Below are 25,751 nucleotides of genomic sequence, written 5' to 3'. Positions count from 1 at the left end.
TATTTCCATCCCATCGAGACCATTACCACGCTCGGACCAAGGCTAGACATTCTCCCGACAGCTCTCTAGGCTACATGTAGCTCACAGGCAATGCATGGCCTCCCATTCCAGAACATTTTTGGTTAGCTCCTGTCCCTCACCCCAGCTCCAGGACCCTCTTCTCACCCCACCGAGGGCAGCACCCCTGCAAGACTGCAGCGGAGATGCTCTTAGACCAGCCCTGACTTCTCAGCTGCCTCTACCAAGGCACTTACCTCTGGGGAGCAAGCGTGAATACAAGCGGGTGCTGTGCCCCCCAAGTTCCTGTTCCGTTGTGGCCTCCAACTTCCACCCCCAGCCCTCCCACTTTGGAGCACCAGGAATGCAGACGTCCCGGTAGCTTTGTTCTCAGGTGTGTTTATTGAGCACCCACGGAGTCTGTGGTGCTATGCTCAGGGTTCAGAGCCACGGTCTAGTCAAAAGGAGACCAGAGCTAATACAGAGGATGTTTCATAGCTGCTTAACATCTGGTAAGGGACGGGAAGGGGCGAACTAATCACAAAACAAATTCCTATTCGAAAGCAACAGAATCTCCTCTGAGAGCAATATATATTCTACGCACACACGCGCGCGCCCACACACACGCACGCCGCTCTGAGTGATCACGCAGGTGTACCCACTCGGTTGTATATGCATGCATATACAGGCGCTTGTGGGTGAAGAAACTAATATCTATGCCGTACGCACGCACACGCACGCACACACCACCGCACAGACAGGTAATCTGGCTTATGCTATCAAAGACACTATGTCTCCAGGTTCTAGTGGGAGCAATCTGTCCTAGACGCCTGCGGCATGCAAAACTTGGAAGATCCGGAGAGTCACAGTTAGGGAGGACGACGGGAGACACGGGTACTTTTCCCTCCTCGGGGCCCCAGCCACAGCACGCGAGGTTGCTCTTTGTTGGCGACGACAAAGCCTTCGTGAAGGGCTCCCAGGGACAGCGGAGGAGCTGGAGGCCCTCTGTCCAGTGCAGGGCCCACGGGGGCCCTGGTGAGTCCACCCATTTTCAAGGCCGAGTCGGAAACTGGTTTTCAAGTGTGTAGTCCTGCAAACAGTGTTCTTTGGGATGGCGCGGCAGATCGAGGTGAGAGTTCCTCTTCTCGCTCGCTCTCTGCGGCTTCCCACATGTGCTAACGCATTTTGTAGTCATTAGATACAGATGTTTCACACAGCTGTCCCTTAAAATCCAAGTCTACTGTGAAATCGAGGTCCCGCTGCAGAGAGGGAGCAGAGGACGCAGCGTTAGTCTGGTGGGAGCTGCAGCCCGCTCCCCTGGCGCCGCAGGGAAAGGGTGGCTGAGGTCTCGGGGCTAAGGGGCTCCCGTGCACAGCCTTCAGGGGACCGTTCTCTGCCTCCTTATCCTCACAGAACGTTCTTTGATCTCTAAACTAAATCCTTCCTGTTCTAATATAAAAATGTTCCTCTGCTTTCATCCCTGGGGGAAACAGAGTAGGGTGGTTGGGTCCTCTGTGGCCCGATGCCCAGGGCATTCTGCAGACTCAGCGCATGCGCCCACGCCCGGGGCTGCCAAGGGCCAGCCGGCCTCCAACCCACCAGGCCAGCTGAAGAAGTGCCCACACACATTCTCCAGGCCACCAGAAGCCTCTGTCTCCTGGCCTGGCTCATGCTATCTGAGGTAGAACCCATTTATTCTACAGCCTCTGTTCTTGAAAACCCTCACAGGAAGAGCTGGAAGCTGTCCTAAAAGCTGAGAGAGTCCACAGGGGGACCCAGGGAAGTCTCTACCTGCTAAGTTTTGAGGGGCCTGGGCTGGAGTCCTTCAATTACGCCTGGTCACATCCAAGCGTGGCTCCTCCCTGGTGCCTCCCTCAAGAACCCCTCTGACTGCACAGGACACCCAGGAACACAGGTGAGTGGGTCCCAGGGGGTCACTGGGAGCTGCTCCATGGATCCCTTCTCCTCCGTGACCCTGGCCACAGAGATGTGGCCTCGGCACTCACCACATTTTTGGCATTTGGCTTCATGGATATGGTCCCGTAGATTTCTTCCCCCCTCCGGACAGTGAGGTAATCTTCCAAGTAGAAGACAGTCTGCTTCCAGTGGGTGTAGGGGGCGTCAGGGGCTGAGGAGGTACAGGACATGGGAGAGGGAGACAGAGTCAGAGATGTCTCCAGAAGGCAGAGGCTGGGACCCTGCCTAGAAGTGGCTGAACTTCCCGTGGGACTCTCCGCACCCACCCAACACAACACTGTCGTGGGTCAGGTGCCCAGTCCTTGTAGCCTGCCCCAGCCCAGCCCAGCCTGGCCCTCTGGCTCAGCCCCAGCGGCCTCTCCTCCCATCACGCCCCAGGCCCCACTGCTGACTGCTGACCTGTGCTGGGGTCAGAGGGAAGCCAGCTGATATTACAGTTTTATACCAAGAAGTGGGTGGTGAATGCCCTCCCACCAGAGAAACTCATCAGCGCAAATGAATCTCAAAATGTGACTATTTTTCATTAGTTCAACAGAGAGCAGACCTGCAGACAGTGTGGGGGAGAGATCTGTAGGGTAGGTCCTCTTACCTCCCCTTGAATGACATCATTTATGCAAACTCCAGGCTAAACCAGTTTCCCCAGTTCCACTGATGTTGCAGGTACTTACTCCTTGGCCCTACCAATAGCTTTCCCTGCCTGCTCCTCTGTGCCGGGAGCTGCACCCAGCACCCTGGCCCAGGCCTGCTGTGGGGTGTCAGCTGTGCCTTCCTAACTGGACCAGGAAGAAACGAGGGATATTCTCGTTCGGCAGCCCCAACACGGATCCACAGCTTGCTTGTCTGGAATGTTCAAAGCCACAGTGATGCTTGCCCCTCCCCTGTCTTTGCCACTGAATCCCAGCCATCCACTCTTGGCATGTGACATTGCTCTCCAGCTGAATCAAGGGTCCTGCCTTGTGGGCCATGGTCCTCACCAGCCTTTTTCTTCCTCATCCTTCCTCTGAGAAGCCTCACCTGACCACCCAATGCTGGACCGAGGGCTGCCACGGCACCCTGAGCTTCTGCTACCATGGTGTTCGTCACACCACATGTAAATGCCTTTCCCCTGCCTGTGTGTGTCCTCCACGGGACTGCAGTCACTGTGAGCACAGGCCACCCCAGCCTCGCCACTGTCGCCATCCCTGTGCCTGATAGATCTGTAAGCACTGAATGCACAAGTGACAGTAAGATCCCAAAGAGCAGACATCTCGTGATGCTCCAGCGTACCCACAGATGTCCAATTACATTGCACCTGCGGAATCTGTGGGTTGTAGAAGAACCCGTTTTATACCACATTCCTCTTGGCTCAGGCTCTCGCCTTCCCCCACCAGAGTTTCCCCCTGTGCTTAGGGCCAGTGCTGGAGAGGAGAAGACTGGGGAGAAGATGATAAAGGCCTTTCAAACACTTCAAAAGCTGTCACAGGGAAAGACTTATATGTAGCCTTATATATAGCTTTAGGGGCAGAACAAAGGCTTATCACTGGGGATTACTAGAAGGCAGACTTTTAATTCACGAGGAAGAATAAGGACTGACCCATAATCATATGAGCCACCTGAGGTCCACCTTTGCCGGTGTCCCCATACCACCGACTGCAAGTTTATCACACACCAACTCTAGAGATCAGGTGACCTCTGAGATCTTTCAAAACCCCAAGATCTATTTTAATGCTGGTGAAGAGTCTGTCTTTCTCTGCCCTTTGCAACGACCCAGCCTGATCAAATGTCAGTGGTTTGGGCAGAGACTCAAGTAACCTTCAGTGTGTGCATTTGGGAAATCAATGCAAACTCAAGGTCATGGGGAGAAAGCACGGCCTGCACACTTGGACGGGGAAGGAGGACGTGAATGTGCTGTTCAGATTCTGGGTCCCCGACACACCCAGCCTCCCCGGCCTCCCCGGCACGCTGCTGTCTGCAGACAAGGTCCGCCTGCTCCCAACGCCTTCCCTGCCAACCACGTCTAAATAAATCGTCAAAAGACAGTTTCTGGTTGTGTGTGGAGAATGTCAGCGTGTGCCTGACAGCACTCTCGCCCCCACTGCCACCTACACAGCTCAGACAGGTATCTCCTTTCCTGCAGACCCTCAGGCAAGGCGACCCAAGCAGCCTGGTCTGTCATCTAATCAGGTGCCCTATGAGAACCCCAGAGGCTTCACTGGCTCAAATTTGTTGGCCCAGGATTCCTCTTTCAGTTGAAGGAAAATGATTTTTTCCCTTGACATCAACATCAAAAGGTTAAGAATTTCCGCAAACATCTCATTTCCACGACAGGTCCATTAGCCGGGGACTAATTATCTAAACCAGTTTTCTCAATCCAGTTCTCCACCAAAGTGCCCAGGAGAATTGATCAAAATCCAGTGTGTTGACTCTACTCCAAGAGATTTGAATTCAGTAATTCTGGGGGACGGGGAAGGGCCAGGCCTGCCAGGACTTGAAGTCTCCCCCAGCGAGGCAGACGTACAGCCACCGCTGCCATCGCTGTGTGTCTCACCACATGCCGTGGGGAGATATCGTGGGAAGGACATTTAAATGGGCAGCAACAGGCCCAGTGTGCTCTCCACCTGTGCTGTGACCCGGGGCTCATTTCTCCCTCCGTAGAATATGGGTCATGGTGTTTATCTCAGGAGGTATTTTGGGGATAAGATGAGATGAAGGGGTGAGCCTATCATATACGGAGGGTGACCAAGCCTCCTGATGTGCCCGGGACAGTGCCAGTTCACATCTGTCTTCCTGGTGTAATTATCGATAGTACTCCCTCTCACAGAAGTGTCCTTAATGGAAAGATAAATTATATGGTCACCCTACCTGTAACACACTAGGTCCATGTTTGGGTATCACTAAACCACTGCATCAGGAAGGCCTTTAGTCATTATATTACTATAAAGTGGTGTATGGTTTTATTTATCCCTAAACTATGGCTCCGGCCTGCAAAGGTACTCTAGTAGTCTAGAATGTCCTGGGGGAGCTTCCGGAATGTTCCTGTGCCCAAGGGCTGTGGACAGCATCCAGAGTCTTCCTTGTCAGTGAACAAGTCTTTCCCTCCTCTGCCCAATCTGAGCATCAAGACTGTCCAGCCGGCTCTCAGCTGTCCCTGTCGTGAAGAGGCTTCCTGTCCCCACCGTGCCTGCCTCCCCTGCCTGCCTCCCCTCTGAAGCCCCCTCCCCATCCCAGTGCCGCTGGCTCTAGATTATAGACGGCTTCTGCTCCATATTTGGAAGTGAGCATGCCCAGTACTGCCCACAGCATTCCAAGTGCAGGTGCATTCATTCATCCATCCATCCATCCAACAGACTTCTATTTAGGATGCCTGTCATGTACCATGTATGGCTCTAAAATTGGGGAACAGGGATCAGGATGAACACAGCTTTGTGTCCCCCTCCCCCAGATCCTACAGCCGCAATGAGAAGACACACAGGTAAATAATGACAAAGCATAGTGTGAGCTGTGACCAAGGATGGGTTGGGGAACACAGGGGGCTGTGGGAGCAGAGGGCAGGGGACTCTCCCAGGATCATTTTTCCCGGTGCTTTGGAAAGGGATGGAATCCTGCTTCCTGTTTCATTCCCCAGTGGCCAAACGGCTGGTGGTTCTTTCTGGGATATAACAATTTGTCCAGCTGTAAATTTGGAATTATATTCCCTAGGGGGTTCACAAGCTTTCTGGAGAATTGAAGACTAGGCACCAAGAAGTTTCTTTAACCTGAGAAAATGACTCGCTGTCACAGGATGGCAAAGCTGGAGAGAGGCTGCCCAAGCCCAAGGCCCAGAAAGTAACTTGCTCAAGGTTGTCACTAATGTCTGGTCACATGACCTGCTGATGCCCAGAAAAACTAGGACTTGCACCCAGTCCTGTTCCCCCCAGGCCTCCTGTCCTTCCACTCACTCACTGGCTTTCCTGCATTCAGCAGCAACTCCAGGGGACCCACTTTATACCCCAACCCCACGGAGGATGTCCAAGGTGTGGGGGCAGCTATGCCCACTGGCTGGCACAGCCTGGAACCCTGGGTGTCTGTGGCTTTATGTGACAGCTTCTGCCTGGAGCTGCAGAGACGTCAAAGCCATTAACAGGGATCATTCTCAAGTTGCACTAGCATGGGGTGTGCTTTTCAGTGGACCCCAGAGCCAGCTGCCACTGGGCTGGGATGGAAGACTCGATTGAGGGTCGTTGGGGAGGGGCCACATGCAGTAGAATACACCTTGTAGAAAGTTCAAAAACAGCTGAGACCAAACAATACCTTGTTTAGACACACATATACATGTGATAAAAAAATTTTAAAAATAGCGAGGAAATAAGAAACACAAAATTCGGGGTAATGCTCATCTAGAGGTGATGTGTGGGGATGGGGTGGGGTGGAGCATCCAGGCGAGTGCAAAGGCATTGGTATTTTAGTCATTGAGTTAGGTGGTTGGCTCATGGGGATTTACTATATGGATGTGAATTAGTTTATATTTATTAATTATAATCATATTACATTTATTAACAATGCATTTCTAGTTAATATTTATATTCTAATTCATAACATTTTATTTTTAATATTAACTAATGTGTTTATATTCCAATAATAATATAATAAATTTATTTCTAGCTGCTATTTACATTCTAGTTAATGCTAACTTATTTACACTCTGGTTTTTGAATTAGGTGGTTAGTTCATGGATATCCGTTATGTTAATATATAAATAAGTAAGAAGTAAATCATGCATGGCCCAATGATGACAGTATGTCATGAACCAAGAATTCGGATTAATCTTAGTGCATCCGAGATGCGTAAAAACAATCACTCTGTTGGTGGTCAGAGTGTAGACAGTCTGAGCAGAGCCTATTGCCAAACCCACTTGAACCAGCAATGTCATCAGCTACTGGCTGGAAACAAAGCCCCAGGCTGACGCCCTCCCAGCCGTGCCTACCTGGAGCGGAGTGCGGCAGGCAACGAGGGCAGTGCGTCAGCCAGAAGGTCTTGGTGCACCCAGAGGGTATGGTCGGTGAGGAATGGAATTGCCTCTCCGGAAGGGAGTCAACATTGGTCAAATTCTCAACCCACTGGCCCAGGGCAGTCTTGCATGATGGTGGTGGTTCATGACCCGGAGGTCTTGTTAAGACACAGAGCGCTGGGCGCCACCCCCAGAGGTTCCCATTCGGTAGGTCTGGGGTGAGGCCCAAGAATCTGCAACACTAACAAGCTCCCAGGTGGTGTCGCTGCCACTGGTGGGAGCACACGCTGAGAGCCGCCGGACCCAGGCTCGGAAGCAGGGGGCTGCAGGACCCCCGAACATCCGTTCAGAACCTAAGTTTGCGAGTTCTGTGCAAAGGGGTGTGGGACATAACACGTAACTGCCAAAAGGCAGGGAGCAGGCTCACCTGGATGTGGCCCCGTGGTGTCTGAGCTGTGTGGGACTGTGGGGCCAGGGGTGGGGTGGGGGAAATAGTGACCAAAGACTAGGATGGAAACAAGTCCACCCCTGGGCTGGAGGCGCCAGCACTGAGGGCAGACCCTCCCGTTTCTCAGGCAGCCCAGAGCCGATGTTTTGATTCTGGACTTGAGCTTAACCAAGCCTCCTCCACCTGGAGCCATCAGGAACACCATCCCTGCCACCACAGAGCCGGGAGCCATCTCCAGACACGGCTCCAGCAGGCTGTCTGCTTGGCCTCGGGGACTGGAGATAGATCATCTCAAAGAAAAGCAAGCCCGTGGCTGAGAGCTGTGGGGCGGGAGCCCAGGCTTTGGAAACCCGGAACTTTGTCCAGAGCACCCTTGCCCACTAACTTCCTCATCACCGGCAGCAGGGCAGGCCCTGGGTTAGACCCCATCCTGTGGCTCCATCCCCAGCTTCTGGTGGAGCAGGCCCCTCCTCAGCTCCCTCGCTACCCCAATTCTCGCCATCGCTGGGTCTTACCCATCCTTCAAGGTCAAAGTGAAATCTCCCTTCCCCTCCTGGCTGTTCTTGCCCACGGGAAGAGGAGATCACCTCCGACCCTCTAAGGTGGGCAGCAGCCGATAGCCACCCAGATCAGGGCTCCCAGATCCTGCCCAGGGCAGGGAGGCACCGGAACGGGCCTGGCTGTTGGAGACCAGAGGCCCCTGGTCTTAGGGGTCAGGGACACTGGCTCTGGAAAGGGCCTTTCTGTGAGAGGTTAGATAAGTCCCAGGAAGACTCAACACGAACATAGTCCCAGGGGCGGGCGTCACAGGATCGTGTGCTTGTTTAACAGTGACTTGTTTAGAAGTCTGTTTTGGAAGCCAGGGATGCAGACATTAATGAGATGGGATCCCTACTCACGGAGGAAACTGTGGCTGCTAAAAGGAGTGGAAACGTTGAATAAGCAACAGCAGACCCTACATCGAATCCTGTGCAGTTGTTTAAAAACAGGAAGGTAGGTATCTCTGGAAGGCTGTGAAAGTATCTCCAAGACATGTCATTAAATAAAGAAAAGGTAGCAGAGGCCAGTGTGGATAGCATGATCCAAACTATGTGTTTTAGAAAGTTTTGATACTGTACAATTATGTAAGATGCCACCAATGGGGAAGCTGGGCCAAAGGTTCATGGAACTCTGTACACTATTTTTGCAACTTCTTGTGAATCTATAATTATTTCAAGAAAAGAAAAAAGAGTTGTGTATGGATATGTACGTGCTTGTGTGCCCAGTGAAATTTTCTGGAAACGCACAAAAGAAATTACTACTAATATTAATACTTATCTCTGAGGAGTGCGACTGGGATGGATTGGGGGAGAGAAGTTCTTCCATGACTTTTTTATACCATTTTGTACCGATTTCTTCTTGTCTTGTGCATACGTCACTCCAAACATCCCCATGACAGACACATGCACAGGACGTGAGGGAGCCCTGAGAAGGACACCTGACCTTGACCCAGAAGGGAAGAGCTGAGAGAGGGAGCCTGGTCTGGCGCTGGCCAGGTGAGGAATCGTGTCTCCCAAATTCTTGTTGAAGTCCTAATCCCCAGTTCCCCAGGAGGGGACTGTATTGGGAGATGGGGCCTCACGAGAGGGGAGGAAGTTGAAATTAGGTGTGACTGGCTGGCGTCCTTATAAGAAGAGGAGATCAGGACACATGGAGAGACGCCGGGGCACAAGAGCACAGGGGAAGGCCACGTGAGGGCATGGTGAGAAGGTGGCCATCTGCAAGCCAAGGAGAGAGGCCTCAGGAGAAACCTAATCTGCTGACACCTTGATCTTGGTCTCTGGCCTCCAGGACTGTGAGAAAATAAATTTCTGTTGTCAAGGCGCCCAGCCTGTGGCACTCTGTTCTGGCAGCCCTGGCAGACGGACAGAGCAGGAAAGGGAATGATCAGAGTCGCTGACAAAGGCCCCTCCTGCCTGCGGCGCTCCTGGACAGAGCGGGCTGGTGTGTGCGGAGGGTGTGGCCTGGAGACCGAGGAAGCCTCACTGAGTTCAGGGGCTGCAAGGGGCTTGGGGTAGCCGGGCTGTGCAAGGGGCAGCAGCGACGGGACGGGGTCGGGAAGGCCCAGCCAGGAGGGTGGTGAGGACCGAGGCTGGACAGGTGGGGGCTGGGCCAGCCTGCGGAGCCGCCGTTCACCAGGCTTGGGCTTAGCTGCCTCCATGAGGCACCTGGGCACAGAGCCAGGAGCCGGAAGCGGGCTGATCTCTGGGGAACCGTCAGGGACTTAATGAAGGAGGGTTGGGTGGAAGTAGGGAACACAGAGACCAGACTGGCTCCGGGAGGAGGCTGAGTCCTGTCGGGAGGCGTGCCGTAGGGACACAGAGGACTCACTCAACTCCATCCTTACCCCATTGCACAGAGTGTGCTCGGAAAACGCTACTGGAACAAACACGCACTGGAAGGGCCTGGGGGCCCCTCCGTGGGCCCCACCGCCAGCCTCTGTCACCCGACACTCAGCCCTGCGGTTTGTCCACAGCCGGAGGAGGCTGACGAGGTGTCGAGCAAGGGCCCTGGCACCTTCTCCCCAAGGCAAGACCAGGCGCTTGCTGTCACTTTGCACAAAGCCCCGAGACAGGACAGGAGGGGAGGCTCTGGGAACCCCACACACGGCTCACCTGTGGAAAACCCCATCTTCTTGTGGCACTTGGTAAATTCAATATTGAAATAGGTGACCAGGGCGTGCACGTAGTCATTGCGCTGTATCTGCAGGCAGAAGGCCGATGTGAACGACAGCTCCTCCGTCTTCACCGTGTAAATGTCCACCTCCTGCGGCCGGAGAAGAGAGAATGCGGACTCAGCGCCTCGGCGAGGGCCCAGCCTGGTCGGAGGCCTGGTTCTGGGAGAGACTGTGGTCGGTAGGCTCTCTGGGGGTATCACCGCACTTGGGGTGCCTTCCCAGACCTACCCACCACCCCCCATTACCTCCTCCATCCTCTCTAGGGTGGAGTATGTTCAGGCAACGGTGCATCCCCCCCTGGATCAAAACCGGAGGGGAAGAGAATTAGGAAGGTCAATCTGCCAGGGCCGGGGGCTGAGAGGTGGGAAGGGAAGAGAAGAGGGGGGTTGCAGCCGGAACAGCCTCAGGGTGGCCCCTAGGCGTGGCTGCCTTCGTCTAGTGGCTCTCCAAGTGTGGTCCCTGGACAGCCAGCACTGACGTCCCCTGGGGCAGACTCGGGGGCACAGACCTGAATCAAACCGCCATCTGCTCTTGTCAGGCCCTCCCAGGGATTTGGATGAACCAGACTACTCCTTTACTTTTTCTGGTTTTTTGTTTTTTCTTTTGACATTTAAGTTCCTAGCAATAGGAGGCATCAGGCTCTACCTCAGGGGTAAGGGCCTGAGGCCACAAAGTCACAGCCTGAGCTGAGGGGAATTCTGCTGGCCATTTATAACAGGGCTGGACAGTTCTTAAAAATAAATAAAAGGGGAAAATACGAGTGAGAATTTTCAGTTCTGGCTGGGGAATGTAGACGACAAAGAGCTAATAACTAACAACTTCAGCTGGGAAGTGGCTGCAAATCAATCTTGCATGGGAGTAAGTGTAACTGCAACGTGCTATTCCTTTCTGTGTGAAGCGTGTCAACCTGCTCTTTGCTGTTCTCGCGAGACATCCCCCGCGTTCCAGGGAGGCCCCAGGAAGAACTTCCCACTTGTCAGGGTTGTGCAGCAAGGACCTCTGTCCTGAAAACTCTGCAAGAGCCAGACAGAGGCTTGTGTGCCTGGATGGTCCCAGAGGGTCCTCAGGAGGCTTGGAAGATGGACTGTGTCAGGAGGAATTAGGAGGAGGGGCGTGAGGGCAGGGAAACAAGACCAGCAGAGAAACAACGTGGCATGGCAGAAACAGCCTTCATCTCTATACAGTCCTAGGATAAATAAAGGGAAAACAGATGCGAAGTGTCCTGGGGCCTTCAAAGAGAAGTCCTGATTCCACAGGGGCGCACGGAGGAGGAGCGGTCAAGGCAGCCGTCAGATCAGAGTCCTGCGGGGTCTGGGGTTAGCAGCCGTCACATGCTCCGGGGATGCTGAAGCTCTCTGACCGCTGGTTGGGAAGAGGGTGGGACTGCAGGTTTAGGGGCCTGTGGGAGCCCCTCAGTGAGGTCACTTGCAAATGCCAGTTATGCTGTGTTTCTAGAGCCAAAGATGGGGAACGAGAACTGATCAAACGGTGAGCAGCCTTGGGTCAAGCATGCAGAAGGTGACGGCATTATCAAATTCCCCTCGAGCTGAGCCTTTTATCCAAGGCCAGAACCACCCCCGTAGCGGCCAGCTAGCACCTGCCTGCTGAACAGCTTCAGGGACGGCGAATTCACTACACCAGGCAGCTCCGTCCATGTGCCGGCAGCTCCAATCACTAGGTCCGTCTTCAGAACTAACGGAAGAGCCCACGCCCATCTCTCCGTCACTCCCACCACAGGAGCAGCCGAATGTCCGTCCCAACCCACGCTGCTCCCCTGAACCTTTTCTTCTCCAGCGTAAACCGCCTCTGGCTTTTCATGCCTCATGAGTCACGATTTCTGACCTCTCATCAACCTGGCCCTTCTCTCGGGGGGTTCTGCCACCGTCAGAGCTGGGCGTGACGCTGACCACGCCAGGTCCTTCACCCTCCTGACTGTCCCCGCCGTTAGACGGAGCCCCCCCTCCCTGGTTGTGTGTTCTCGGTGTGTAACACAGCACCTGACACACGGCAGTGTGTGTCTGACTCATCCGTGTCCTCGGAGCGGGTCTACCTGCTTGCAGATTTACTTCTGTCCCCAGGCCTTTCCTTCGCAGCCGCCACCTGACTAATCTCCTTAAGATCCATCCAGACTGTGTCACTCCCTGGATCTACAACCTCCAATGACTCCAGTGGCCTGACATCCGGACCTGGTGCCTTTCTCCTGTCACTGCCCTCCCTGCTTCGCCACCTCCAGCACATGTGTGCGCAGCACACACGCCCACCCCGTCTAGCAGGAATTCCATTTTTAGAGGGTCTTGCTCTCAGATGTCCTTCAACCAAACGTCAGCTAACAACTCATGTGTTGGCTGACAGTGTTCAATAGGTCCTCGAGACATTTGCAGCTTAATAGGGGCCGCTGACCAAACAAAAGCCATACATTATAATGCAACAATGGAGGCAGCTGGTCTTTTGGAGTGGGGTCCAGGGCCATCTGTGAGGGTGGGATCAGCTGCGGCTAGGCTTGGGAGACACAAAGGCCCTGTGGGCTCAGCTCCCCGCCTCCCAGACCCAAAGTCTACAGATCAGCCCCAGCTATCCTGATGCCCCAGAGGCCAGACCCCTTTTCTGGAAGGCTTCTTTCTGCTGCAGCAGCAGCTCTGGGACCTCCAGGTGACCTACTGGCTTGGCCTCAGGCGACCAGAGGGTTCTGCTGCTGCCTGCACACATTACTCAGAAGAGCCCCTGGCCGCTGCCATCCCTACCACTAAATAATGTTACAAATGGATGTCTCTGAGCAGAAGTCTGGTCAAAACAGAGTCTTAATTATAATAAAGTGTCACACTCTGCAACGTTAATAGCAATGAAAATAGCAATTAAGTGTGTGAAGAAGGGCAAGTGTTTTCCCAACAGGCTCGGCAAGACACCGCTGAGCACATTAGCGAGAGAGAGCTGCTGGAAAGGCTCTCCTGGCTGCAGAAGCAAACACAGACGATCCTCATCCTTCTCAGAAACGCAGCGAGGAGAAAGGGTACGGGCACAGGGAGGGACAGGCCTTCAGCACAGATTGCTTGCCCGGAGACACAATCAAAGCCCTTGGGAGTTCTCATAAGGAGGGGCGTATACACATGTCCCCGCCCCTCCGTGATAAGCGGGGCTGCTTTGCCCCTGATGTATCCAGGTATAGCCAAGGGAAAGGCCTCTGCTGGCTCCTGCGTGGGAGTGGGGAGAGGAAGGAGACCAGCGCGACCTGGGAGGACAGAGCAAGGCCAGCCCCTGACGGTCCAGCAGTATAGACAAGCAGAAGCACAATGGCCGTACCTGCAGATTGGGGCTGGGGTCAGGGCAGAAAGTGACCTGGGGTCCAAGAACACTGAAGGAATTTTACCCGCAAGCAGAAGCTATTACCTGGAGATGTCTAGCGATCTATATCACTGCAATGTGTCATTTCGGCAAATTCGATTGCACCAATTGGACTTCTGCCTATTTTACAGTATTTACAGAGTGTTTTGCACTATGGGTGAGATTCTTGTTGGGGGGTACACTTTCCTTCCTCTCGTTTGGGATACCAGAAGGGAGAGGCTTCAGGGATAGAGGCCTGGTAGGAAGAAACCCATCCTGTCTGGACCCAGCATAAGCTGAATAAGGCAGTGAGAACCTCGTGAACCAGGAGTCTGCCGGTCAGACTCAAAGACAAACCTCCTAGGCAGGATGTCACCAAAGAGAGGGAACGTCTGATGAGACCTCTGTGAGATTCATCTAGTTCAGTTGCCCTGTGGGGTCCCTGCTAGAGGCCACAGTGAAACTCTGCGCCGGTGGTTGCTGTTCGTCTTAGCAAGGCCGTGTCCAGGGACGGACAGGTCTCACAGGAGCAAAGCAGCAGTTCCTTTCAGTCTTTCAGGAACTTCCCCTCATCCCTGGTGGCCCTGGACTCTTCCCCCTTTAGCCTACTGTAAATACTCCAGCCCCCTACCCCAGCACTTCTGGGGAAAAAGTGATCTGTACAGGACCAGAGTAGGCAAGTGTGTTTTAGCAAGATGAGAGATGGGTGGGCTGATGAATACTTACATAATGAGCCCACATTTTTAAATTAAAAAATTAGCTTGAACCATATGACATTGATGTCTTTCTACATTGAAAAAAAGGTCAAATAGCAGTTTTATATGGTTCGACATAATGTATTAGCATATATAAATGCAAATGCACAGAAAAGGGACTGGAAGGAACAGTCCAACCGTGAACAGGGGCTCTGTCTGCAAGGGGACGGCGTTGGGAGGGGCACTGTGCCTCATCAGTCTAACTGGGCGTGCTTGAATGTTTAATGGTAAGAATGCGTCAGGGGTCGGTGTGGCAAGGCTGCTGACCGGCGGCCCGTCATCTTCACGGAAGAAATCCTTGGATGAAAAGGTGTTTAGAGCCCGTGTAAACAAGGACGCTCAGGGAGGGGTCGCTGGGAGCTCAGTCTGCCGGGTCAGGTGCCTGCTTGGAGGCGGGAGTGCAATGATGGATGATTACACAGCATATTGAGGGATGAGATTTCTTTCCTAAGAGGGACTGCGACCTCTGAATGCACTAGCTTCCCCGAGCCTGAGCACACCCTTGTTCTGCCTGCAGGTGTTTTCTCCTCCAATGCCCCTCCCTGCCCCTCCGCCCCCACCCCCCTCACACCACCAGCGGCCCTGCTCTGGGCCCCCTGCCCTCAGCTGTGCCACTGTGGAGTCGTTCTCTCAGCAGCTCTGCCCAGTGGCAGCGCCAGCGTTTGACTTGTCACCATGGAGCAGCACAGGCTCTGGCCAAGGCGGCCTTGCCCCACTAGACTCCAGACCCCCAGCCTGGCCGTCCAAGGTGGCACAGCTGGGTTCCCGGCATGCCCAGGCCCGACCAGGGTGAGTCTCCAGACCTTTATTAAACAGGCATTGGTCACCACTTGCTTTGGATCCACGATATCCACCAGGGGCTCCTTCATGGCAACGTCCCGGATACAGGTCATGTCAAAGCCATAGACATTCTCCCACCCTGCAGGAACAGAGCGAGGCTTGAAGGCAGGCAGCAGGACCCCAGAGGCTCCCGCCCCTCCTACCTGAGAGAGGGAGGAGCGTGTTCCTTTGCACGAGAGTGGGGTAAGAGTTGCTCACCTGGGTGGGGAGCTTGGCAGTGTGCCAAATTCTCATCCACTCTTTCCATTTGTACTTCTACAAAAGGTAGGTCCCACTTTATGATTAGTGAATTAGAGTTCAGAGAGGCTGAGAAACTTCTCCATGTTCACACAGCTAGAGTACAGCGGGGCTGGGACTAGAACCCAAACTGCCTGACTCGTTCCAGGCTCTGCCTTCCTGTCTGTTCTCCAAGCCAGCAGGGTCTCATGTGAACTCCCGTAAGTTCCTCTTTCTACACCTTTGCTCAAGCTGTTCCCCACACCTGGAAGGCCCGTCTCTCTCCTGCCCCCATCCCACCCACTGAACCTTTCACACACGGGTTGGTAAAGTGACAGGGACTATGGTTTGAATCCCAGTACCACATCTTGCTAGTCAGGACCTCGTACAAATGACCTGACCTCTCTGAAGCTCAGGTTTTCACTTGGGTGGGCCCAGGAGAGTCCTTGCCTTTCTCCCATGCCGTGATACACTCACTATGTATCCATTTCATAAGAAATAAACCCCAGGTGGGCACAACCCACCCCAGCTGTGCTCTTTGGCCTCTTGCTACACATAAGGCACTTTGTTTGGGAGGGAGAAAGATTTAGGAGTTGGTGAGCAAATGAATTCAAATCTGATAGCCCAAGATTACCCTTAGATGATGGTAGTAATTGCTGTCATTGATTGATCACCTAGTCCAGGCTGGACTCTATTTCATCTACCCAGCAACTTCATGAGGACATCTCTATACTACAGACAAGAAAACCGTGGCTGGGAGAAGCTGGCGTCTGGCTCACACACAATATCTGGCCCATAATCACACATCAGATGAACAGTGGAGCCAGGGCCCAAACCCAGCTCAAACCCCTAACCCCTCATCTCACCTTCACTGACCCAGCTGTGACAGCAACCAGGAATGCAATCTTTCAGTCCCCACAGTACGGAGAGGATGCCTTAGCAGAGTTTTAGTTACTGGGCAGCTGAATCTTACTTATTTGTTTATTCAGATGGGTTTATAAATGCCTGAAAGTAGAAATGCTTTTCTCTAAAATCTTATGGGGTTAAATTTTCTTTTAAAAAGTTCACCAAACAAATGATTCCTTAGGGAACTTATGTTCCTCTGTGTGTTTAGGAGAGCAGATGTATGAGGAGGGAGGCGTGAACAGTCAGTGAAAGCTTTGCTCCTTTAGCTCAGATTCTTTTCTAAGGTACACGAAGACCTTCCTTGGAAATAGAAGGCAAAAAGAAAGTAATCATCTCCCAGAGGACGAGTGCTTGTGAAAGTCTGGCTTGAGGATAAGATGCCCATTATGTCCTATTAAATCACCTGAGGCTGGTGCCAAACTCCCAATCAAAACCTACACTGGGGAGAGGAAGCTGCTCTGTTGGCAGTAGGATAGGCTTCAGAGAAGACTTCCTTCTAGAATCTGGAAATAGGTATCCATCCTCTCCCCAGATAAAACATACATCCTAACACACATTGCCTTCAGTTTAGAATCCTTCATTAAGAGACCTGAAGCTATGCAGCTGATCTTCCCCACTCCTGGACCCCACCTTAGGTTCAAGTTCAATGCAAGTGTTAGGCAAAAATCTGAGAGCCAATGTGTATAATGATTAAAGGCCTGGGATTTGGAGTTCAAATCTGAGCTCTGCCATTTATTTGCTGAGTAACCTTAGGCAAGAATATAACCTTTCTAAGCCTTGGTTTCTAAGAGTTCTTTAGAATGGAGCTGATGATAATGATGGCTATCCCATAGGGTTGTTATGAGGATTAAGTGTGATATGTATGTAAAGTGCGTAAGACAGTGCCTGACGCATAGAAAGCACTTGATGCATAGTAGTTGTTATCATTATGCGGTTTGAGCTCTGGCTTTACTGACATTCAAGCTATGTGACCATGTGCAGATCAATCTCCTTCTCTGAGCTTATTTGTAAAATGGGGAATTTGGTTCAGTGGTTCTGTGTTCCAGAATCATCTGGGACACTTAAAAACGCTCCTGGACCCAAGCCAGACCCACTGAATCAGAATATACAGATCTGGCACCTAGGAAGCTGGATTTTCACAAATCTGTATAGGAAATTTCAATCAGAGTTTAGAAAGCTTTGGGTATATGATCTTTAAAAGTCCTAAAATGGTGAACTTAAAGTTTCATGGCCTTTGTGAAACCTTCTCCAGCTACTCCTGACCATAGGACTTCTGCTTCTATATCCTCAGCACCTGTAGCACAATATTTTACACAGTGTAGGTCCACAGATAAGTCTTTTTAAATTGGAATTCATTCCCGCACATTTAATGCCTGTACTGCTTTGCAATGCCTGCTGTTTCAGTTACCTGTATAGGGGTTAATTCAGGTCTTACTGCCTCAGCTAGACTACCCCACCTTCAGTTATACAGGGGACAGATCCTTCAGGGCATTCGAGTTCTTTTCTCCTTTCTGCTGACCATTCATTTCCCACTAGACCCTTTTACCAGAAGTGGAGCAGAGATGAGAGAGGATACAAATCAAACACATAATTTTTTTGTTACAATCATGTATTGTCTATTAAAGGAGTAAATGTGGGGTAAAGATCATTGGCCATCAAGAAATATTATTATTAAGTATCTAGAGATTTAAAAAATAACATCAGAAGGGCCTGTGACTCTTTTGTTTATGGATTAAAACAAATTCCTGGAAAAGACTGTACTACGGTGCGAGTGAAACTAATGCAAGAACAAAGGCCAAACCTTCCATAACCATGGACTCCATGGACTGGATTGACTCAAACCCCCATTCAATAGCCTAGAAAAGGAAAAGGCTCTTTTCTGGGCATAAATATTATTCACCTGTCTCTACTGTTCTTTTACTCACAATGTCCAGCATTAATGAAAAATTACAAGACACATGAAAAAGGAAAAAAGTATGACCTACCATAAAAGGAAAGAAGTCATAGAACCAGACTCAGAGATAGCTCAAATGTTGGAATTAGCCAACAGAAACCTTAAAGTACCTGTAATGAATATGTTAAGGAATCTAGTGGAAAAGGTGGACAACATGCATGAACGGGTGGAGAATTTCATTAGTGAAATTGTAATCAAAATTACAATATTAAAAAAGGAGGATTTTTAAATGAGCTCATTAGCAGAATGGATATATCAGAGGAAATAATCAATAAACTTGAAAACAAGTCAGTAAAAATGATCCAAACTTAAACACAAAGAAAAAAAATGTATTGGGAAAAAAAGAGTATTATTCAAGATCCATGGGACAATATCTTACACAGGTGCAATGGGAGTCCTTGAAGGGCAAAAGAAAGAAGATCAGGCTGAGAAAAATATTCGTAGAGATAATAGTTGAAAATTTTCCTAAACTAATCAACTCACGGACCCAATAATTCCATATAACCCCAAGTAGGATAAATAAAAAGACAAACACACCTAGAAGCATCAGAGTCAAACTCCTGAAAATCAAAATAAAGAAAAAAATCTCAAAAACAGCTTGAGGAAAAAGAAATATTAAGTACCAGAAAAGGAATTTGACTTTTTATTAGAGAGAGCTGTAGCTATGTCCTCCCTGCCACCCCGGTCCCAACGGTCTGAGTTTCTGTGCTAGGGCTAACGGGGCTGCCTCAGAATGCGAGTGGAGGAAAATAACAAGTACTGCCAGAGGCACTTACAGTTTCTCCTCTGTGACAAGGGAAGGTGTTTATAGTAGTGCTGTACATTTTAGGCTCTCAGGAGCAAAGTTTTTTGTTTGTTTGTTTGTTTTTAATTTTTTTTTTGAGACAGAGTCTCACTCTGTTGCCCGGGCTAGAGTGAGTGCCGTGGCGTCAGCCTAGCTCACAGCAACCTCAAACTCCTGGGCTCAAGTGATCCTCCTGCCTCAGCCTCCTTGAGTAGCTGGGACTACAGGCATGCATCACCATGCCCGGCTAATTTTTTCTATATATATTTTTAGTTGTCCAGATAATTTCTTTCTATTTTTAGTAAAGATGGGGGTCTCGCACTTGCTCAGGCTGGTCTCAAACTCCTGAGCTCAAACAATCCACCCGCCTCAGCCTTCCAGAGTGCTAGGATTACAGGCATGAGCCACCATGCCCGGCCATCAGGAGCAAAGTTGACTCCTTGCATAAAATGGGCTAGAGCCAGAGAGTGGCTCTGGCTGTGGGAGTGCAGGTGAGGGAGAAGCCCGTGGACAGCACCTGCGCAGTCCAGGAGGCAGCCCTTCCGCGCAGCTGTGGGCAGGCTGCCTCTGCATGAGCCCTTCCTTTCACTCTTCTCCTCAGCCAGGAGGCTGGCGCCACCCGCTGACTCTCAGCAGGCTGTAGATGCATGTATTGTGTATGACGTTGAACAGCACACCCACCAAGTTTCCTTCCATTTTTGAAATTCTAGAACTCTCCTCTAGAGTAGAAAATTTTTTAAATGATTGCTCCTCTCTCAGAGTGAAACACTGCGCCTGCACCTTCCATTGCTGGCTTGCTTTTATTTCTTCATTCATTTATTCATTGAATCATTCAACAAATATATTTCCTGTGAGCCTTGTATGTGCTAGTCATTTCTCTCTCTTGCCATGGTCTCCATTAGCTGGTGAGAAAATGGAGGGCAGGTTCTGCGTTTCACGCGTTCTCATACTCTCACGTTGCCTGGGCTGGAGAAAGAAAAGGGGAGGAAAGGAGAGGGGAGAAAGAAAGGCAGGAAAAGAGGGGAGAGAGAGGAGAGGGGAGGGGAGGGGAAGAGAAGAAGTCTTTCCCCTAACAATTCACTTTCTGAAGGGGCTTGCCCTGTCTCACTCTCCTGCCCCACTTTAAAATTTTTCCTTCTTAGCTGGTTCTTAAGCCAAGAGAAATTTGCTTACAATTGTTCCCTTAGCAACCAGCAACCTTTGTGCTTTACTTTTGGTTTAGAACTCATAGTAACCAAAATCTCCGTTTATTTCAACGGATGTCACTTGATCTTAGCCAAAAGGCCAAGAATCGATATTTGACACAGATTTCTAAATGGATTTGCTTCCTTAACTAAAAAAAAAGAGAGAGAGAGAGAAATTATTTTTAAAAATTTAAATAGAAAACTTAGCAGCATTTTTTTAAGTGTTTGGGGTTTTTTTTATTTGTTTGTTTATTTTTTTATTTCATCTTATTATGGGGGATACAGAATTTCAGGTTACATACGTTGCCCATGTACCGCTTGTCCCCCCAAGTCAAAGCTCCAGGTGTATCACCTAAATTCACATCTGGGAACGACACCAATCGGATATCAGACTGAGGTGGGGGTGGGGGGAGGGGATGGGTGTATGCCTACATGATGAGTGCATTGCGCACCGTTTGGGGAATGGTCACGCTTGAAGGTGCTGACTCGGGGAGGAGGGGGTGTGAGGAGGGGATGGGTATATACCTACATGATGAGTGTTTGGGGTTTTTTTGTTTTGTTTTGGGTTTGTTTGTTGACGGAGACTCCAGAGCAAACATACCATGCAAGAAAAAAATGAGACTGACAAAAAATTTTTTTCTGTACCGAAAGCTGTGAAATTGCAGTAGGAATCACAAGAATAAATGACATGATCTCCAGTCCTGGGCTAGTGGCTGAGTGACAGCAAAGACCACCCCACCCCTTGCTCTGCTGGCCCCAGTCTGGCTCAATGCAATGTGCATACCTCCAGAGGGTCCCAGGTACAAGGTATGTTTGTTCTGGAAACCATGAGGAAGTTTCTAAAGAGCTGTGTCTAGGTCGGAGCTCAGTCAATATGTAAGTGGACATGAGAATGCAGAATGTACCCAGAAGTTCTCCTCAATACATTATTCATTACAACTACATGGCAAGAACTCCAAAATGCAGCTCCAGGGCAAAGCATGTCCTATTTACACATGCATTTGATCAATGTTCACTGTTGGGTCCTGTCTGCAATCTCCTGTGAGAGTAGAGCTGTCCTAGATTCTGGGCCACCAGGGGCTTAGCAATCTGGCCCCCTTGCCAGACTCATGGGCAGAAAAGGGCTTAGTTACGTGGTCAGAGACCAGATCCCATCTAGTCCCATTATAGCACCCAGACTGCTGTGCTCTTAACACACGTCAGCTCACTTAATCCTCATGACAAGTCTGTGGGATTGAGGAGATGATCCCTTAACTCAGGCTCAAAGATGTCGGATAATTTGCTCAAGGTTACCCAGTTGAGAAGTGGCAGAGCCAGGATTTAAAGCCAGGGCTAGCAGACTGCAAGGCATTTCACTGAGGCCACCCTACCTCTCATTACCCTCACTTGGAAGTTTGCCTCCTTCCCCCAGAAGTCACATGGTAGAAATCACACCAGATTGGCTGGAGGCAGACAGCGCTCAGAGAGGGTTTCCAGGGCACAGAGCCTCAAACAACTGTCCCATTTCTGTTTTCTTCTGAACCCGGCTCTGAACTTCACACTCTCATATTCCCAGAAGCGTGAACACATATACACAACTACACACTTTCCATAGCATCGCCCAGTCGAGGTGTCATCACTGCCACCAATGGCAACTGGAAGGCGATTGTTTGAATCAATGCAACAACAGTTTGTTGAGCTGTGGCCGAGTCCTCGCCCCTCAAGGCAGGAGGCGATTATTCCCCGATGCACTCTGCCAACCCCCACAGTAGTCTGACCCAGGAGGACTTGACAACCCTGTCGGGGCAGGACCCCCAGATGTGCAGAGCCTGTGGACAGTGTGGAGCGTCTGCCTCTTGCTTTTGTTTTGTTTGTGTGCTTGCTGGTTTGGGGGGTTCTTTTCTTTGTCATATTTAGTTCTGATTAGGGAGACACGGCCATGTCCGACCTTATGAAAAGACTTTTGGTATCATCTCATTAATTTCCAGGCCTGTGTCACAGAGAAGTGGAAACCTTTATGTGAAATAGAACAAAACAGCCCTTTTCGGACCAGGTAAAACATGGGAGTTGTTTTCAGCTTTATTTTTTCTCGGAGAGCCACTGATCTTGGCTGACGAGCCATGATGAACGCACGCTTAGCCATGGCCCCGCCTCACCCGGCGCCGGCCAGTGGCTCCATTGTTCAAAGCGAAGTCCCCACTGCTGCCCACCCCGCTGCTATCCATCCCCCCACAGAACCTCAGGAAACACATATTTTACTTAGTGTGAAGGAGAATCAATATTATTTCGATAAGTTTGAGTGGCATGAAGGCAGGATTCAAAATTATTGGCCTGGCTAGAGACCAGCATCTCTGACCCCTGGTGTGGACTTTTGGGGTAAGTGAACCTTGGCAGGATTCTAGACACTTGTCCCACTTTTTTCTGCAAAATCTCAGCTTCTGCTGCTTCCATTTATTTTTTTATTCACATTGCATTTGTTCTCTCACCCCAGGACATTCACCTTATACAAACAATTTTGCTCATTTTCTTTCTGTAAACCCCCCCACCCTTGGGAGTAGAGACAAACAGAAAGGGTCACAGATAATCTCCTCCACAGGGACAGCTCCTGTGCTCACGACACTGCCTGCCCATCCCAGGCCCATCCACACCCCTCCCACCCCGAATGTGCGATAGAAGTGCAGCGGAGAATCAAAAGGGCACTTACAGTGGATCTTGAAGTCCTTGTACTGTCTGTCTTCAATTGCTACCACGTACAAAGCTGCCCGGTCTGGAAACATAAGCCCTCCAGGTTTCTGTTGATGAATTGTGGGGAAATGGGTCTCGTAATCTATTCACCTGACAAAGACATCACATTTTGAACTGCACATAGAGTCACCAGACAAGCACCCCCTTGCCAACATTTTTCATCAGGGGACTGTCACTTTAGGGCTCTGGTAGCAATGCTCAATTTTTATTCTGGAGCAAAGAGAATTTGAGGGACCTAGGTGGAGTCAGTAAAACAAATGAAGTGGTATGAAGTTAAGTCCAATGAAGAGCAGTGAAATATGTTAGGATCTCTTAGCCTGGAGAAGCCAAGGTGGGCAGCACACTCGGCTCCTGAGTACTTGTTGACCAGAATGGACTTTTATGTTGACAAGAGAGGGGTGTCAACTCTTGCAGAAGAGGCTAAGGTCAGACCACAGAGGTACATTCTGACAGTTAGACATGTTGGACCCATGGATGACCATTCTGTTCCCCAGAGCAGATCTGCTTTAAAGACAGGGGCCTGGGAGAGGTGACCTCCTAGCCCAAGTCCTCTCTGAAGTCCTCATATTCTTCCTAGGCTGTAGGGTGGAGCAGCAAGACAGCCAGCAGACCAACGCAAGGACAGCACGCAGGACACTTACCAGCCACTTGTCCCTGGCAAAGATCACCGTGTTGAGCATTGACTCATAGAACAGACAGTAGCCCATCCACTCGCTGATGATGATGTCTACCTTCTCCACAGGCAGCTCCACCTCTTCCACTTTACCCTTAAATATGGTGATGACTGGAAAATAAGAACCCCAAGCCCATACTTTGCATGGACCCCACCCAGGAACCACAAGCACCCCACATCTGGGCCAGATCTCCAGGTTTTAGCTCTATTCTGACTCTACTTTTAGGTTATGACACAGCTCACCCTTCACCAAGCTAGTTTACACTAAAATGATTGAAAACTACTTGCATTTTCCCCCCTAGAATATATTCAGCCATTCCTATGTGCCTGGCACTACGCTAAGCCTGTCACACGAACTGTATCATGTAATCCTTCTGACAACCCTATGAAGTAAGCACATTACAGCTAACCCTTGAACAACACGAGCTTGAATTGCCCGGGTCCACTTATGTGCAGATTTTCTTCAATAAAATTACACCTAGTGTGCCTGCCTCTCCTGCCTCCCCTTGTTGAGCCTAAGAATACTGAGTTACAGAAATGCCCCCTGTATTTCTGGAGACCAGATTTGATTTCAGAAGTCAAATAAGGCTTTGCCTTAAGGAAAAAATAAATGTGTTAGTTCAAAAGCTGCCTCGTCTCAGGAGGTCTTGCTGGTCAGTAGAAGCTGCACTTACTTCAAAGAGACAGCTGTAAACTGGGCCTTTGGTTCTCACCTGTTTTGAAAGACAAGGCGGGCCTCCCTTAGAACCAAAGGTTGCCGGAGCTGACAAGTGGACCCCCGGAGATGAGAGCTAATCAGATAGACATGCTAATGCCCGAGCTGACAAGTGGACCCCCGGAGATGAGAGCTAATCAGATAGATATGCTAATGCCCAAGCCAGGCCCAGATGGAACCATGCGGTTAAAGTAATTAACACAAAGCACAGCCCATGTTGACTTCTGGGATCATCTCTGTCTCCAAGAACACAATTAGTGGAGCCAAGATGTCTCTGTTTGTTGCTAAAGTAATAGCCTTATCATAAAACTTAGAAGTTTGCCCCAAGACGATTTTATAACTCATTGTTCCCCTAGTTAGAGTTAGTCAAAGGATCTGTAGTAGCCTTTTAGGAGACTTTGACCCTAAAGCAAACTGCCTGTTAGTATGAAAATCCCATTGCCCTTGGCAACCGGAGCCTGTATGTACCCTATATAATACCTGTGTGGCGTTTCAGTCGGGGAGATATTTTATGTGGGTAAAATATTTCCATCCGGATACCCTCCTTTATCTATTTTCATAAACTTTTACTTTATACTCTATATCTTTGGTTCTGTGTATTATTATTGCCATTACTTTATCTTTTATTTCTGTTTCCTACTATATTTTTCATCCTTTGCAATGACCCCTGCCTGAGAGACCTGATCAGAAGAAAAAACCTCTTTGCAGGGAGCATAGCTAACTCCCTGCAAACTGGCGTAGTCAACTTAGAGACCATGATCGGAACAAAGAGAAAAGGACCTCTTTGCGGGGATCGTAGCTAACTCCCTGCATCCCCTCCCCCTCCTCTGCCTCTGCCACCGGTGAGACAGCAAGCCGAGCTCCTCCCCTTCTTCCTCCTCCTCCTCCTCAGCCTACTCAACTTGACGACAGTGAGAACAAAGACTTTTACAATGACCCACTTCCATTTAATGAACAGTAAATACATTTTCTATTCCTTATAATTTTCTTAATAACATTTTCGCTACTTCACTGTAAGAGTATAGTATATAATACAGATAACATACAACATATGTGTTAATTGCCTATTTATGTTATTGGTAAGGCTTCTGGTCAACAGTAGGCTATTCGTAGCTAAGTTTTTGAGGAGTCAAAAGTTCTACATGGATTTTTGATTGTGTACGGGGTCAGCACCTGTAACCTCCACATTGTTCAAGGGTCAACTGTGTTATTATTTTCATTTACAACTAAGGAAACTGAGGTTTAAAGAGGTTAAATAGTGGCCATAGGACAGAGCCCAGATCTGATATGATATGACTCTAACACTCCTATCATGGTTCCCCACCCTATGTTAGGTTACCATGGTGATTCCAACCCAAAGAAAGCAGAGATGCCTCCTCTGCTGCTCTTGCATCTGTTCACAGCCAGGGCTCAGCACCCAGTGGGTGCCCCTCTAGCGTTTCTGAAGGAGGCAAATTGGTGTTCTCACAAGAGCATGAGTTCTGCAATCAGAGAAACCTGGGTTTAGGTTCTGGGTTTTCTAATCATGACTGCTATATGTCTTTACACAAGTTATTTGACCTAACTAAACTCTAATCC

The 25,751-nt window shown here is 50.1% G+C and overlaps 1 protein-coding gene across 1 annotated transcript in view; it reads right to left on the bottom strand.

The window, feature by feature from the left end:
* Positions 1-380: 380 nt before the first annotated feature.
* Positions 381-25,751, bottom strand: part of PRMT8 (protein arginine methyltransferase 8) — an 84,579-nt gene continuing 59,208 nt past the window's right edge. The window contains exons 5-10 of the mRNA XM_069489600.1: positions 23,427-23,569; positions 22,745-22,832; positions 14,981-15,096; positions 10,043-10,193; positions 2,004-2,125; positions 381-1,256 (exon numbers count right to left, since the gene is read on the bottom strand). Coding sequence (XP_069345701.1) covers positions 1,173-1,256; positions 2,004-2,125; positions 10,043-10,193; positions 14,981-15,096; positions 22,745-22,832; positions 23,427-23,569 — 704 coding nt within the window. The 3' untranslated portion in view covers positions 381-1,172. The remainder of the gene's footprint in view (positions 1,257-2,003; positions 2,126-10,042; positions 10,194-14,980; positions 15,097-22,744; positions 22,833-23,426; positions 23,570-25,751) is intronic.

This window comes from Eulemur rufifrons, chromosome 16 (assembly GCF_041146395.1).
Source record: "Eulemur rufifrons isolate Redbay chromosome 16, OSU_ERuf_1, whole genome shotgun sequence".
In the NCBI taxonomy this organism is placed as follows: domain Eukaryota; kingdom Metazoa; phylum Chordata; class Mammalia; order Primates; family Lemuridae; genus Eulemur; species Eulemur rufifrons.
The sequence above is the reverse complement of the archived record's forward strand: the minus strand, read 5'-3'. Positions and strand labels throughout refer to the sequence as shown.